This window comes from Haemaphysalis longicornis, unplaced genomic scaffold (genome assembly GCF_048455015.1).
Source record: "Haemaphysalis longicornis isolate Haplotype H1 unplaced genomic scaffold, Haemaphysalis longicornis Haplotype H1 scaffold_1, whole genome shotgun sequence".
NCBI lineage: Eukaryota > Metazoa > Arthropoda > Arachnida > Ixodida > Ixodidae > Haemaphysalis > Haemaphysalis longicornis.
In genome coordinates, this window is record NW_027526203.1 from 23,485,748 (window position 1) to 23,502,530 (window position 16,783).

At 46.8% G+C, this 16,783-nt stretch overlaps 1 protein-coding gene across 1 annotated transcript in view; it reads left to right on the top strand.

Moving 5' to 3' along the window:
- Positions 1–16,783, top strand: part of LOC144158531 (nose resistant to fluoxetine protein 6-like) — a 64,407-nt gene that overhangs the window by 41,686 nt on the left and 5,938 nt on the right. The window contains exons 12-13 of the mRNA XM_077689494.1: positions 6,309–6,429; positions 12,364–12,553. Coding sequence (XP_077545620.1) covers positions 6,309–6,429; positions 12,364–12,553 — 311 coding nt within the window. The remainder of the gene's footprint in view (positions 1–6,308; positions 6,430–12,363; positions 12,554–16,783) is intronic.

Below are 16,783 nucleotides of genomic sequence, written 5' to 3' on the forward strand. Positions count from 1 at the left end.
CACCCGGGGATCTTTAACGTGCGCCGAAATCTCAACACACGGGTGTTTTCGCTTTTCACCTTTATCTGAAAAGCAGCCACCACGGCCGCGATCGAACCGGCGTCCTTGGCCTCAGCAGCACAACGCCTTAGCCCCTGAGCCATCGCGGCAGAGAATACAATTACGCCCTCCCGGAAAGCCGCGGTTAATTAATGACGCAGAAAATGCCAATTGCCCTCAAGACCGGTAACGCTGAGGAGGAGGAGGAAACTTTTTTGATTGAGCAAAAAGGGAGCGGGAATGTGATAGTGGTCAGTCTCTGAAGTCGGCCTCCTGGACTTAGAAGGCCTGTGATCATTCCTCTTTGTTTGTTTTGCACTGCTATTTATAACATTGTAAATTAATAACACGATTTATAAATTTATAACACGGTTGGTGGAGCTTGTCTAGGCATGTTTCTGAAACTAGTAGTAATTTCGGAGCGCATGCACGTAAAAAATGCATCCAGCAGATTTGTTGCAGACGTTTCTTAAACAGACAAAAACTTCCGCGTGGTAAGTACACGCAGCCTCGCGGCCTCTCGGCCGACATTTCACTTTCGATTACGGTCGGCTCAATTGCTGGTTCAACAAGTTCAGTCTCAGTATCCACGAACGTGTATATATGTGTACCACCAGCCTACATATACATGCTGTACAAGTATTCGTAAAATAGAATATCGCAAACGGAACCGTCAAGGCGTAAAGCTGTATGCGAGCTCAGTGTTGAGGCTTTTTCCAACTTCTGCGCTCACTGCTCCATCGGTGTGTCGGTGGTGCTTGTTCACTCACGTTTTTATCGCGCCGCTTTAAGTCATGCAAAAATAAAACAATAAAAAAGATACGGGGAGACATACAGTGAAACCTCGATATATCGAACAGCGTGGTGCCCACGAAATAGTTCGATATAACCAGAATTCGATATATATAATCACGAAGAAAACGCGTCATAAACTGGTACAAATCAATAAATGAACGAATTGTGCAGTAAATACTACCTTGGTGCTTCAAAGTATTTATTCTTTTGGCTTAAAGTACCGCAGCAGGGTAGCTGGCGTGTTATACACGACTTCCTCAACGTAGTCCAAACGTTCCACAAGCGACATGCCGGTGCCTTTTATAGCGCTGCAGTAGCGGTGCGGTAGGGCCACAACCGCTGAAGCCTCGGTCGAAGTCGGGAGCGGTGCACTATCAGCGCTTGCGGGTACAACCTCGGCACGCGCCTTCGTTTGTGCGCTCAGTAGTAACCTCTGCTAGGATCTCCACACCCGTCAACTCTGCCGTCGTACCGGTGCTGTCGTCACCGCCAACTAAGTCATCAATGCACATGCTTCGTGGCTCAGCCCCAACAAAGCGCTCCAGCTGGCCCAGGTTTCTTCAAGTTCGCATTCTTCTTTTGCACCGTCTAATTCAGCTTTGGTGCAACCGATGCGAAGCAGTCGGGAATGCCCATCGCGCCACCGCTATCCTCGAGGGTACTGCGGGATAGCCCGCCGCCTGTCAACAGAGCACGAGCAGCCTGGCAGTCTGGGGTGGCGGAGTTCGATATACCCATTTCATGTCCGTCCCAGTTCGAAATAAAAAATTAAAAATGCATGTGATTTCCCGCGGGATATAGAAAGTGTTCGATATAGGCAATAATTCGATATACCCGTGTTCGATATATCGAGGTTTGACTGCATGCCATTTTCAATTCATTTCTAAACAAGCAATGCAGCAGTTGTCGAATAAAAACTGAAGGAGCTTATCAAGTTGGGAACTTTCAATTAAAACGAAACGTAAGCCCCCTCAGTGGCTCAGTGGCTATGGCATTGTGCTGCTGAGCCCAAGGTCGCAGATTAGATTCTCGCCCGCGGCGGCCGCTGTTCTGATAGAGGCGAAAAAAAAAAAAAACGCCCGTATGCACGAGATTTCGGCGCACATTACAGATACCCAGGTGGTCAAAATTAATCCGGAACCCTCCACTACGGCGCGCCTCATAACCTGTAGAATTTGGGCGCGTTAAACCCCACAATCAATCAATCAATCAATCAATCAATCAATCAATCAATCAATCAATCAATCAATCAATCAATCAATCAATCAATCAATCAATCAATCAATCAATCAATCAATCAATCAATCAGTCAATCAATCAATCAATCAATCAAAACAAAAAAGTCATTCAGCCTCTCGCTTACATTTAAGGTCTAGGAATTAAATGTTATTGTGAACATGCCTTCGTTTGTCTGTTGTTGCTTGTTTTTCAACCGCGATTACGGGTGAGACGGAGTTATTTTAACCCAAATAACATTTTGCTGTAACGACAGCAGTAGCGACTCCAGTAACGAAAGAAGAAGTAAGGAAGGCTTTGAAAAGAATGAAAGGGGGCAAAGCACCTGGTGAAGATCAGATAACTGCAGACCTCTTGAAAGATGGCGGGCAAATTGTACTAGTAAAACTGGCAAACCTGTACACGCAATGCCTAGTGACAGCGAGTGTACAGTAATCTTCGAAGAACCCGAACATTATCCTAATCCATAAGAAAGGTTACATGAAGGACTTGAAAAATTACAGGCCGATCAGCTTACTGTCAGTCGTCTACAAGGTACTTACCAAGGTAATCGCTAGCAGAATTTCTTGCACCTTAGATTTAAGTCAACCTAAAGAACAAGCAGGGTTTCATCAAGGCTATTCAACAATGGACCATATTCACACGATCAATAAGGTGATAGAGAAGTGCGCGGAGTATCCTGAACCCCTATATGTAAGCTTCATAGACTATGAGAAAGCATTTGACTCGGTCGAAACCTCAGCAGTCATTCAGGCATTACGGAACCAGGGTGTAGACGAGCATTATGTAAGAATACTAGAGGATATTTACAATGGGTCCACAGCTACCATCACCCTTCGTAAGGAGAGCAGTAAATACCTATAAGGAAGGGCGTCAGACAAGGAGACACAATCTCTTCGATGTTATTCACAGCATGTTTACAAGAAGTATTCAGAAAATTGGATTGGGAACCGGTGGTAGTAAGGGTTAATGCAGTATACCTCAGTAACCTCAGATGTCCTGATTACGTTGCCTTGCTAAGTAGCTCGGGAGACGAAATGCAAAGAATTCTTACCGTACTGGACAAACAGAGTAGAATCGTGGGCCTGAAAATTAATATGCGCAAAACTAAAGTAATGATCAATAATCTCGGGACAGCACAGCGGTTTGAGATAGGTGGCGAGGCAGTGGAAGTGGTAAGGGAATATATCTACTTAGGCCAAATTGTGACCCCGGATTTCAACCATGGGGCAGAGATAATCAAAATGATAAGAATGGGGTGCAGTGCAAACGGTACACATTCTCAGATAATGAATGGCAGCCTACCATTGTCCCTGAAGAAGAAAGTGTATGACAGCTGCATCGTACCTGTACTCACCTACGGGGCAGAAACTTGGAGGCTCACTAAGAGGGTTCAACTTAAATTGAGGACGACTCAGCCCGCAATGGAACGGCAGATGATGGGTATAACATTAAGGGGCAAGAAGAGAGCGGAGTGGGTGAGGGAATAAACGCGTGTTAAGCACATATTAGTGGAAATTAAGAAGAAGAAATGGACGTGGGCAGGGCATGTAGCGAAGGCAAGATAATCGTTGGTCATTAAGGGTAACAAAGTGGAGAATGCAAGCATATCAGGGGGCGGCAGAAAGTTAGATGGGAAGATGAGATCAAGAAGTCTGCGGGGATAAATTGGTCGCAGTTAGCACAGGACCAGAATAATTGAAGATTAATGGGAGAGACCTTTGCCCTGCAGTGGGCGTAAATAGGCTGGTGATGACATTTTGCTGGCGTCGCTTGAAAGGACCAGGGTGGGGGCGGTTAATCCGGTATTTTGGCTTCCATCTGAAGTACTGTTATCCATGCGATTGCATTCTTCCGCATTAAAGGGGGGGAGGGGGGGGAATGCGTGATGCGCGTGGAAATCCAAGCCGGGCGAGTTAGGTCCCGAAGCTGGCTCGCTACTATTTCGCCGCCGGTTCATTATTAAACGCCGAGAACGGAACGTAGTTACCAACGGCGAGGAAGCGAGTCGTTATGCGGAAAATAAAAATAAAAATGATATTTAGTACCGATGCGTACAACAGCGGCGGATACCGTAATATCTTTCCCAAACCAACAAATGAATGTCACTTGTTCGTGTACACTTTCAAGTGTCACCAACTGTTTTGTTTTTAACTATGGCCTGTATAGTCGCGTAATTAAAAGCATCAAAGGGGGTAACGAGTCGCGCAAAGTGCTGTGTACGTTCGCAAGTTCTTTAAAATTCTTTACCACGTTAAAATTCCTTCCTGTGTTTCGTGCATTGCCGCAGTATCGTGAGCAAAGGCAGGGTTTTGGACAGGATTGTTTTAGGTGTGCCTGCCGGTTTCGCCGCAGCCTTAACTTGAGTTTCAGCAACGCTGTCTGAAAGTTCAAGAAAGATGGAAGGAACACTTTTTGTAAAGGCGATAGTCTTTCTTCGGTTACTTGAAGGAAAATTTTGGTCTTTCCGTCGACCTGTCTGTCTGTCTGTCTGTCTGTCTGTCTGTCTGTCTGTCTGTCTGTCTGTCTGTCTGTCTGTCTGTCTGTCTGTCTGTCTGTCTGTCTGTCTGTCTGTCTGTCTGTAAGTCACTCGATTCAGCCATCCGACCAACGTGAAACAGATTCTGCGCAATAGTCTTATATACCCACAGCCCAATGTAAACGTCTAAGTGCAGTGGCAATGTTCATACTCCTCAGCATTGTTGAACAAGAGCAAAACATTACGCAAATGTGAGGCAGAAAATCAATACACAAAAGGTACTTGCAGGGTGTCTTTATGAATGCTTCATTTTTGGATAGCAAATGAAATACTATGTCCACTGCCGAAAAAAAATTCACTCCGTCGCCTGCTGTCGCCCTCGCCACTATAACTTCTGGCGGCATTTTAAGAAATCAAACGGCAACAGTTACGAAAGGTTCCACTGGATTGGTTCCACGTTTCCCTTGGAACGCACGTGAAGTAACGAAATGTGGTTCCATCACCGTTGAATTAGGGCGCCTCGATTCACGCGCGTCTCCGGCGTACGGCAGCGCTGACATAGGCACCCAACCTGGAGCAGTAGAACGCGGTAAATTTAAATTGACTTAAGCAAACCTCTGGCGTGTTTATCTTGGGGGGGGGGGGTGGAACAGAAGAGGAGGAACAGCATAAGAGGTGAGCGGGGAAGTAAAGGGAGGCATTTACTTGGCAAATGTCATTTGCAACGAAAGAAGCAGGTATACGGCCAATTTTTTTTTTTCGTCCTCTCACTTGAGACTTTTCATTGTGCCGCTATTTGGCTCTTTTGCCAGTTAGTTGAAGGTGTTTATTTAATTATTTATTTATTTATTTATAATACCTCCAGGGCCCCAGTCGAGGGGAATTACATGAAGGGGTAGACAGTTCACAAACAGGTGATTTGTTCGATGGCTTCTTTGAAATGGGCGATGCTGGAGTGGTGCACGATGTCGGCAGGAAGATCGTTCCATTCTGTTGATGTTGGCACAAAAAATGGAGAGTGATGGGCAGTGGTATGCGCACAGGGGGGATAAACCGCTTTCGAATGGCTGATACGGCATGAAAGACGATGAGCTGGAACGATAACACGGTTTAGGTGCAATGCATGATAAAATTTATGAAACAAACACAGTCTTGAAATTTGGCGGCGTGAAGCTAAGTTACCCATGTTAGCTTGAGATTTTAGTTCGGTGACGCTGCTATGATAGAAGTAATCTGAAAAAATGAATCTGGCTGCGCGATTTTGCATGGATTCAAGTGTTTTAATAAGAGTGGTTTGATGGGGATCCCAGATGGCACATGCGTATTCTAGCTTCGGGCGAACTAGTGTTAGATAGGTTAAACGTTTAACAGAAGGTGGGGCTAGACGTAAGTTTCCTTGCAAATATCCTAGAACGCGGTTGGCGTCATTAGTGATGTTCATTATGGGGGATGACCAGGTCAGATCTGAAGTTAGAGTGATACCGAGGTATTTACATGAATTAGCTGCTGTAATTTCAGAATCAAACAGGAAGTATTTATTGGAGGAATAAGATTGTCGGCGATGGAAAGGAATTACACAAGTTTTCTTTATTTTAAGGGACATCAGCCATTTTTTCGCAACATGATTGAATCAAAGAAAGATCAGACTGTAGGATGACAGTGTCGTTTGCATGGTGAACAGGACCATAAATGACACAGTCGTCTGCGAATAGACACAGTCATCTGCGAATGTTTTTGTTTTCTTCTTCTGCCGCGACAGCATCCTGCAGGACACGTTCAATGATGTGTACGTGCTGCCCACCTTCCACGGCCCCGCCTTCTTTCTCGGATGCAGCACGCTCATTTTCATGGAAACCCACAAGGAAATCAACATGTCCACGGTAAGGAACGCGGGCGAGTGTGTCGCTAAGAGCTTGGTCACTACAATTAGCAGTGATTTTTTTTCCAAATATCTCGATGGCGGAGTTTAGGCGCTAAAAAAAGACGGACACATGAAACGCCACAAGGACGCGCGCTAGTAACAAATGGTTTGTTGCATTGTGGTGCAACGACATACATAGAATAGTTAGGCGCCGACGAACTGTGCACATTTTGTCAAATGCGCACAGTTCGTCCTATCGTCCACCTATCGTTCTGCGGACGGGCGGTATCAAACCATCTTATTCCACAATCGTAAAGGGGTATGGACGAGTCGCTGACAAAATAAGATTCTTTTGTCTTTATGGGATAGGCCTCCGTACGTTCACGGGCTGTTTGGTTCCGGCTTCTGCCTATAATTTTGGCTTGGCGAAACATCTGGTAGAACGTGAATTTTTGGGCAGTGGTACGAAAGATAGGCCCATCAACTGTCTTTAAATTTTGCTGCACATGCCCATTAACCCGTCATTAGGGCAGCGGCGATTCTGCCCTATAATATATGACTTTCCGCTTGTCAACGGTATTTCGTACACTACTTATTTTACACACTGCAAATTCGGCGTGGCATGCTTCTCTGAGCACTTTAAATAAGCTCTAGCTGTGGGCATTCTTTGAGAAAAAATTTCAAATTAGACACATTTGTATCTTAACGATGCGTAGTTTAATTTCAGCAATACATTAGCAAGCATTTTGCCTAGGAAAGAAATGTTAGCTTTATAATCTAAGAATGACGTGTACTTCAGAAATGCTTGCGGCGGGGGCCATGCGATCATTTCGGTATATTGCGGTTCTCCCCCAAGCGTTTTCCGGGCTAATCCTGCACGATGGCCTTTCATGTGACACCACATCTCAAGACCTCTGTGTCTTAGTCGTGGTCTCAGGTGGGGTGCAAGGCACGGGAGCATTCTTGCACTTGGCATCAGTGCTCTTAGAGAGTTAATGAGGACACTTTTCCACCTCCAGTTGTCCTAACGGAGAAATGATTAAGCTCCCTTTAACACCACGGAGACCATGGGGAAAATAAAAAGCCGTGGTTGAACTAGGGATTAACCATTCGATGACCCATATATCCGGCCGCCCTGCGTTGTACGTCGTTTTCATTCGCGCTTCTTTGAAGAGAGGGCCCTTTACTAGTTGCGGTATACGTGTGGCGCTGACCACCCTAATCCTCTAATTCCCCCTCTCCGGACCAGTGGGAATGCGGGCTGACCGGTGATCCGCTAGATGATCAGGTCAACTTGAACATGATGGCCAACAAACATCCCTGCTAGACAATAACTATGCTCCCCTCTCAGATAGTCATTGCACATCAGCATTTAACGCATTTTCTCATCCGTTTTCACCCTTGAAAACCATTCTGACGTATCATGCATTCCAGAACTTGACATCGCATACATGGAACCGATTGAAATAACTGCCGAAGGTATTGCACATCTAGTTAATAACCTCAAGCTCTCCACTTCAGCAGGTATTGACAACATAAATTCTAAAATTCTTAAAAACACCGCATCTGTTTCTGTTAACATTTTGTATCATCTTTTCAAACAATCTTTAGCGACAGGTCAACTCCCCTCCGACTAGAAAATTGGTAAAATAGTGCCTGTGTTTAAATCTGGTAATAAGCATTCACCCGACAGTTACCGTCCAATTTCCCTAGCTTGTATCTGCTGCAAACTTATTGAACATATAATAGCTTCGTATGTTTTCCGACACTTAGAATCTAATAAGTTCTTCTTTCACAACCAACACGGGTTCAGGAATGGTTTCGCTTGCGAAACGCAGCTGCTTGAACTAACAACAGAACTACACTCCAACATGAACAATAACCTTCAGACTGACTGTATTTTTCTTGATTTTTCCAAAGCTTTTTATCGTGTAACCCATTGCCGTCTAATTTCTAAATTATCTGCCGTCCGATTGGACTCTTTAACCATATCTTGGCTTCGTAACTTTCTTTCATTTCGTCAGCAGTTTACTGTAATAAACAATTCCCCCTCCTCCCTTTCTCGTGTAACTTCTGGCGTACCACAAGGGTGCGTTCGCGGCCCTCTATTGTTCTTAATCTATATAAATGATCTGCCAAACAACGTTTCATCCTGCATGCGAATTTTCGCAGACGTACTATATCGCCCTATATTCTTCCCCGACGACCAATTAGCACTGCGAAACGGCCTTCATCAAATTAATGACTGGTGTAAAAAATGGCTAATCTCACTGAACACGAAAAATGCTAAATAATATCCTTTACGTGCAAGCAAAACATTTCTAACTATCCCTATACTATCAATAACCACCTACTGTCACAGGCATCTTCCTATAAGTACCTTGGAATCTATCTTACACCCAATCTCCCCTGGTCTCACCACATTGCCACCATAAGCGCAAAAGCTTCCAAATCTTTAGGATATCTACGCCGTAATTTACATAGCTGTCCAACTCACGTCCGTCAACTAGCGCATCAAACCTTCGTCCGCCCACAACTTGAATTCGCCGCTTCTATCTGGTCCCCTCACAACTACTTAATTATATGCTAGAAGCGATTCAGAATAGGGCGGCCCGTTTCATTTCACGCAATCATGACTATCACAGCAGGATAACACAAATTAAGCACAACCTTTCACTTCAACCGCTCAGCACTCGCCGCGACATTTCCCTTCTCTGCCTCTTTCACAAATACGTATACCGCAATAGACCAACCCAACTTCACCTTAAAGCTCCTTCCATTACTTCACGTAGGTTTCATAATCACCTCAGTTTCACGCGGTTATATGGCTCAACTGATTGGTGAAACACATTTGCTCTTCCTCGCGCCATCCGTTTGTGGAATGGTCTTCCAGACAACATCGCATCAGTATCAGACAACAATACTTACCGTCAATTGCTACTCACTCTCTCTTTGCAATAAGGTCTTACCACTGTTTTCACATCTTAAAGCAAAGCTTTTTACCTCTACCCCCCAAGGGTTTTTTAGCGACCGTTGGTGTCAACAGAAAACTCCCGCGAACAAATAAAACAATTTACTGGCACCGCCAGGAATCGAACCGGGAACTAATACAATAACAAAGCGAGAGCCCGTTGTCTTACCGATCTAGCTACGAGCCGTCGCGGAAACCGGGAAGAAAGGTGGTGCACTCACCAAGCACATAGACGGGTTTACCCCTGCCTTCTTGCTGAAAGCCACGTGATAGTGTCACGCGACCTCTCGCGCCGCTGTGCGCTCCGCCCACGGCACGTCTAGTGGCTCTGTGCGCGCCTTCCGTGTGTGCTAGGAATTACAAAAATTAAAGGAAGCTCTCACTAACCCATCTCTTCTTACTTCTAGTACGCCAATGGGCTAAAGCCTGTGGCCTCCAGTGGTTGCGTAAAAAAATCTCAGCTCCTTGTCGTCCGCCCTCAAGCCAAACGACACATGAAGGAACACATTCAAATACTCCTTGATGGCCAGGCCATCACTCCAAGCCCCAGCATCAAGATCCTGGGCCTACATCTCCAGGCCAACACCAAGAGTGACGTATCCTTGCAGCGCCTCAAACACAGCATCAATCAAATGATACACATGATCAGCCAATTTTACACCAAGAAGCGAGGCCTCAAGGAATCCGATACTTTTCGATCAATTCAAGCCTTTGCCCTCTCGATAATCACTCACGTCAACCCCCTGTCTTCTTCTCGGCAAGGGGGGCATAAAGAGGCTTTACATGGTGATTAGAAAGGCGGTTGAGCAGGCCATTGATCTTCCCATTAGTGCGTCCACAGAGAGACTGCTTAGCACGGGGCTCTACAACACGGTGGAAGAGCTCATAGAGGGCCGTCTTTCTAACCAGAAGGCCCGAATGAGCAGAACTCCGGCAGGTCACCGCATCCTTCACCAGATTGGATGGGCAGCACAGAGTGTCACTCCGCTTGATGTACTTCCTGACGCTCGGCGACAAGAACCAAAGATGCTCCCTTTGCTGAGAAAAGCACGGGCTCACGCGCTCAACACCACCCTCGGTGGGGATCATGCAGTTATCTACACAGACGCCCTCCAACATCGAGGACAACAGTACGCCATAATCGTGGCTACCTTCAGAACCAACCTGCTTGCGTATGATTCACTCAAGACCAAAGAGATGACGTCAGCAGAAGAGGCAGCCATCGCATTCGCTCTCACTCAACCAGGGGTTCGGAAGGTAGTCTCCGATTCCCAACAAGCCTACCGGAAATTGCCAGACGGGGTGGCTGTCCGACCTGCACTGCGTGTGGTAAAAACCACTCCCCAAACGGTTCTATTTAACTCATCTGCACACCGCCGCTCAAGCTTCCATGGAGGGCAACGAAAACGCCCACTAAGAAACCTGCGTTTTTGCCCACCGTGCTATGGAGCTGCACGAGGACAGTCACCCGCTTGTCTCGTTCAGGGAGATAACCCAGCATTATCGCCTTCAGAGACAGACACTACCCTCGCCTTACCCTGACCTTTCCAGAGAACAACAAACTACCGTACGGCTCATACAATCCGGCTGCTTCCCACACCCCGCGCGTCTTCACCTAATGCACCTGAATCGCTACCACGCTGAATGTAAATTTTGCTCAGACGTAGGAACACTCCGCCAGATAATCGGGGTGTGCGACGTTAGCCCTGAGCACCCTCCTCTCTTACCGTCAACCACCCAACCACAGCAATGGGAGATGTTTCTGTCCAGCCCCTCCCTGCCTATCCAGCTTCAGCTGGTGTACAGAGCACAGGCGGCGCGGACTGCATATGGGCTCAAGTGAAGAGGGAACCACTCCCCTGGGCCGCACTCTTGGCCTTTCGGTAATCTTAATAGAAGTATTTCCTCCTGGTCCTTTTTCTCCTGCTCCTGCGTCTCTGCCGCCGATCTCGTCGCCTCCATCCGTGGCGGCAGAGACAGAAAAGTGAGATCGTCTAACAGCAGGTTTGAGCTTCCTTTAATTTTATAATAAAATAGGTTATATTCATGTACTACACCAATACAACTCAAACAACCACCGTTCGTGCATCATGCATTGATTTAACTTTACCAAGAATATCTCTTCGAAGTAATAAAGGGTGTGGTTACGTGCATTTCACTTCCCTCTGGTTTTACTATTTGTAGAGCGACGTGAGTGAATTTAAGCGACGTCGCATGGGTAATCGTTGTGGGTGTTATTTAGAGCTTTGCTTTCCAACCTCATTCTCAGGGTGGATTGGCGCGATTTTTTTTTTCTGCCATGTCCTGTATCCCTGTTTTAAACTTCCAAATTTTTTCTGCTTGAAGGCCAAAACAACCTGCCATAGCACGTGCTATTTCTTTTTCTTTCTTTTTTTTTTTTTGCATCGTCGCACTTTGTGCCTGAGTGCGAACATTTCATGCTGAAAATGTCTTTTTGCTCGGGCGAGTATGTTCTGCGTTTTTTCCTGTGCTCTTTCCGTTGTGCATACTCAAGACAACAGAAATTGATTGGTGCACTTCGTCTGCGCATATTTGGGCATCTTTGGTTGCTGTCTAGTTTACCTACTAGCGTGTTAGTGTTAAGTATACTTGCAATGATTGTGCGCAGTTTACGTGTGTGCGATATGCTATGGACTTTTACTTTTCTTGTTATCGTCTACGAACTTACACGTGTATTGCAAACCTTGTCGTCATTGGTTGTTCTGATGTGTTTTAACTCGTGATTTTTAATGAATGATCTGTAACTCCTCCCTGTGTTACCCCCCTTACTCAATGCCCTGAACAGGGGCCTGTAAGGTATTTTAAATAAATAAATAAATAAATAAACCTTATTTCCCGGAATCGGGCAGCGGCTACGGCCTGCGGCGTTCCGGACTCAGAAGGTGCCACCCACTTTTCTTTTTATTTTATTTTTTTTTGCTCCAATAAACGTTATTCACCATGTGGCGCTCGCCTTTTCAGCTGCGGAAGACGGTAATGTGGCTGGTGTGCGTGGTGTGCGGCGCTGTGTGCATCCTCTCGCGGCACCAGTGGAACGGTGGCTTCTCGTCCACCGGAGGCTGGGTCGACGTGGTGTTCACGTTCTTCGACCGCCTGCTGTGGTCCGCCTTCCTGGGCTGCCTCGTCTTCGGCTGTGCCCACCGACAAGCAGGCGAGTCGCCTTCCCGCGCCACCCTAGACACGGTGCTCGCTTCCGTCAAAGGGCATGCGGCGGCCACAGAACAGGGCGAGGAGCGGATGGGCAGCATTGAGCTTCAACCCGAGTGCGGCTTAGCTGTTCTTTTATGCAAACACATAACGCGTGCAACAAAAGTCATAGCATAAGAAAATAGAAACGAACTACCCCTCTTCCGCTTCACCCGAACCATGTAAATTAAGGGTGTGCGAATTGTGATTCTCGCTTTCCAAGCAAATAATGACTTTGTTCGTATAGGTTCGAATCGAAGTGAACGCTCTCAACCGCGGAGCTGTTAAAAAAATGAGCTTGGTCCGGTGGCGTTAGCAAAAAAGATACCAAGAAAAAACTCCACCCCTGTAAAGGGAGCACCACCACAGATAGGTTATTATAACAGTGAAGCCAGCAGAGGAGCAACTTAAGGTTAAGGGAAAGCGAAACGCAGCTATAATGAAGCATAGAGGTCTGTGGGGGTATAACAAATATGAAGTAGTAAGAGGAATGTGGAAAGGAGTAATGGTTCCGGGTCTCACGTTTGCGAATGCTGTACTCTGCTTAAAATCAGACGTCCTATCAGGCCTTGAAGTAAACCAGAGAACGGTAGGGCGTTTGGCCTTAGGCGCGCATGGAAAAACAACTAACGAAGCAGTTCAGGGAGATATGGGCTGGGCGTCGTTTGAAGTTAGAGAAGCTCAGAGTAAAATATGCTTTGAGATGAGGTTGAGGGCAATGGATCAACGAAGGTGGGCAGCTACGGTTTTTAGGTACCTATACTTGAAAAACGTGGACACGCAGTGGCTAAGGAAGACTAGAAGGCTAACGATGAAATACGGAAACAACAGTGGCGAATCCAAAACAGCCAAGGTAACCAAAAAAGAGGCAAAGCAGATTGAAACGAATAAATGGAGGGAAAAAATGGAAGCTAAAACGTCGTTAGAGACGTACAGGGCTGAGAAATTGAACATCAGAAAGGAAAATTTCTACGATAATTCCCAGGGCAGTGCTTTGCTTTTTGAGGCTAGAGCAGGTTGCCTGCGAACTAAGAGTTTTGTGGGGAAGTATTCACAAAATGATGGGGTATGCGTGGTCTGCGGAAAAGAAACAGAAACTATGCGGCACATAGTGTTATAATGTGAGGGTATCCATCCAAATCTACATGAAGGGAATATTGGGCTTCCAGAAGCCCTAGTATTTAAGGGTATCACAGGGGAAGTTAATTTCAAGGCTGTCGAGGGGACGAAAAGAAGATTAGAATGCTGGTGGACGAAAAGCAGAGAGCGGAATATTGCCTAGGACAGTTACCACCTGTAACAGGGAAAAAAAGTATTTCGTGCCTAATAAGCTTTAGTGCCTGCCCTAAGCAGCGCTAGTATTAAACCAATAGTGTAAAACATGGTTATATTAGTTCTTTTAGGTAAGATGACATGTCATCACCCCGCTTCAAAGGGGAAACCAATAGCAATCATCATCATCATAATCTTTGAGTGTGAGCACATGTGGCATATGCGCATGCGCACCCCTTACTATGCAATTTTAAGGTGATAGTCTTTCTTGGACTACTAAAATGCAAAAAAAATGGCGCAGCTTCACTAGTGGTGCGAAGCTGAAGAAACAGCGCACCAACGCCTGCTTGTCAAGAAAGCTTGATTTTGACATCTAGGAAAGAGAATCTAGACAATTTCAACGTTTTTTCTAATGTACCATATAGAAGAAAAAAGAGCAACGTTGCAGATTTCAAATAAAGATCGATTTCCGCATCAGTTAAAAGGAAAAGTGGTGACTCGGGGACTATGACATTACGAAGCTGGGATTTTTTATCTAGATAGTGTTCAGCAGGGCAGCTTGAGCGCCACCACGTTATCAGGACGCGAAAAGACAAGCACAAGGTCGGAGTTGGCGCAATGCCAAGGAAATGGGAAAGGCTGCCCAAAAGCAAAAGCACCGATGTCTTGCCGCTTAGCTGCACGACACTAGGGCAGAGCGGGGTTACCGAAAATGGTTACCGCACACTCGGCTGTATTAGCGAAGGACCGCAACGCCTTCATCGTTGACAAATCACACAACCCAAACCACTTCAATAGTCACTCTAACCCCGTAATTTTTGCCCGGGTTGTCCGGAAAACCCGAACAACCCGGGTGGCTTTCCTGGTTTGCGGTGCAACCAGGAAAGCCGCCCTTTGTTTCGCTATATACTGACTCCAAGAACAGCTTGGCGCTAGTCAAGACAAGCTCAAGGGCTACATTACCCTAGGTGTATTTGCGCTTACAGCGCGAGGCTGGTAAGCATGCACGTGATGTAGCGTTAGCAATGCTGTGCTGCTTGGTGCGTGACGTTTATGTGTCCATAAAAGTAACACAGACGGATCCCAAGGTACGCACGTAAAAATCTCTTGTAATAAAACTCGGGGTTTATCTTATGAAGCACTGGTGCCCACGCACGCTGTCACATCATCTTGAAATGAAAGAGAGCGCCAGAAAAAATGAGACTTTGGCAGAAATACGGTGAACATGAACATGAACTCCCCCCCCCCCCCCCCCCCCGCGCGCACACACGCACGCGCAAACTTCCCAGTGCCTTTGTGTTCCTCAATACGGTCGTAACACAAACCCATCAGCTTTGACCCAGCACAGAACCAGATATGAAACGGAGGGCTAGTTGTACTATATATGTTGTGCCCAGCCTGGTAGGACTGGACTACGCTAGCTGTCAGCAAATAAATGGTGTTCTTATACCCATGCATTCCCATGGGTAAGCCCCACCACAACGCACCCGAATTACCAGTCACTAGAACCAAGGGACAACATTGGGCGGATGAGGATGCCCACCACGTTATTTGACTCCTAAAAAATTGGCCGCGTATCTGCTCCTTTCGTTGCAAATGTCGTCAAAAGTCTTTGTAGACATTTGCCAAGGGAATGCCCCGCTCTGCTTTCCCGCTCACCTCTCATGCTGTTCCTGTACCGTTGCGCTCATTCCAAGGTAAACACACTAAAGGTCTGCGCAAGGCGGCTTGAATTTACCGCGTTCCACTGCTACAGGCCGGGTTCCTCGATGCCAGCGCTGCAGTACGGCGGAGACGCGCGTGAATGGAGGCGGCCGACTAGAAGGTTTATAGAGCCGCGTGGCCGTGCTCCACGTGCGTTCTAAGCAGAACGTGGAGCCTAGCTAGTGGAACCTTTCGTTGCTGTTGCCGCGTGATTTTTGATATGCCGCCAGGAGGCGGCGGTTATCTGCAGTAGATGTAGAATATCATTTGCTATCGAAAAACCGAGCATCCATGAATTTGTTAATAAAGGAACACTGTAAATATCCCTTGTGTACTAATTTCTTGTCTTCTATTTGCGTAATGTCTTGTTCTTGTTCAACAAAGTTGACAAGTATGAACATATAAACCGGGCTTAGACGTTTACATGTGGCTGTGAGTATATAAGACTATTGCGCAATATCAATTTTACTTTGGCCGGGTGGCTGAATCGAGTCACAGACAGACAGACGGACAGACAGACATACAGACAGACCAAAATTTCTGGGTTAAGTAGCCCAAGAAAGACTATCGTCTTTAATATTCCCAGACGTCATGCTCGTACAGGCTGGACTGGAACAGATGCACGTGCGCCGGGGTCAGCCCTCTTGCTCGCAACGTGCAATGTCTTGGCAGAAGGTAGTACTCAGCGTCCGCCGAATCTCCACCGTTGGTGGCAGTTTTATTGCGTGATCAAAAGATGGTCATGTCGGCCAAATATTTGTGCTTGATTCAGGGACAGAGGTCGGCAGGGGAACAGGGAACGGCCGCGCGCGTGCGGAGAGAGGTGACGCCGAACCTAGCCGGCTGAAGCGGTGTCGCTGCCTTCGCTCAGCTGCCCGCCTTGCTCGGGAAGCGGTGCGCCGCCCGTCGTCGGGAGACCCAGCGTAGAACGGAGTGTGCCGCCAATGCAGGGACCAGTAGGCGGCAAAAGAGGGCGATTGACAGCGGCGAAATGCCCACACTGGTCAACAACCAAAGGATCGGCAGTGACCACTGACATGGTCGAACCGCACAGCACGGCGAGCACCACGAACGAATGGCGGGGGAGAAACGCCGCGCTGCGCATTTCCGCACCCGGAGCGAAGGCGTGCGCATGGGTCCGAGCCTCAAGTACGCGAGCAAGAGCGACCAGATGCCCACGCATTCCTAAAGATACACCAAAGGACTTTCCCTCAGTTCT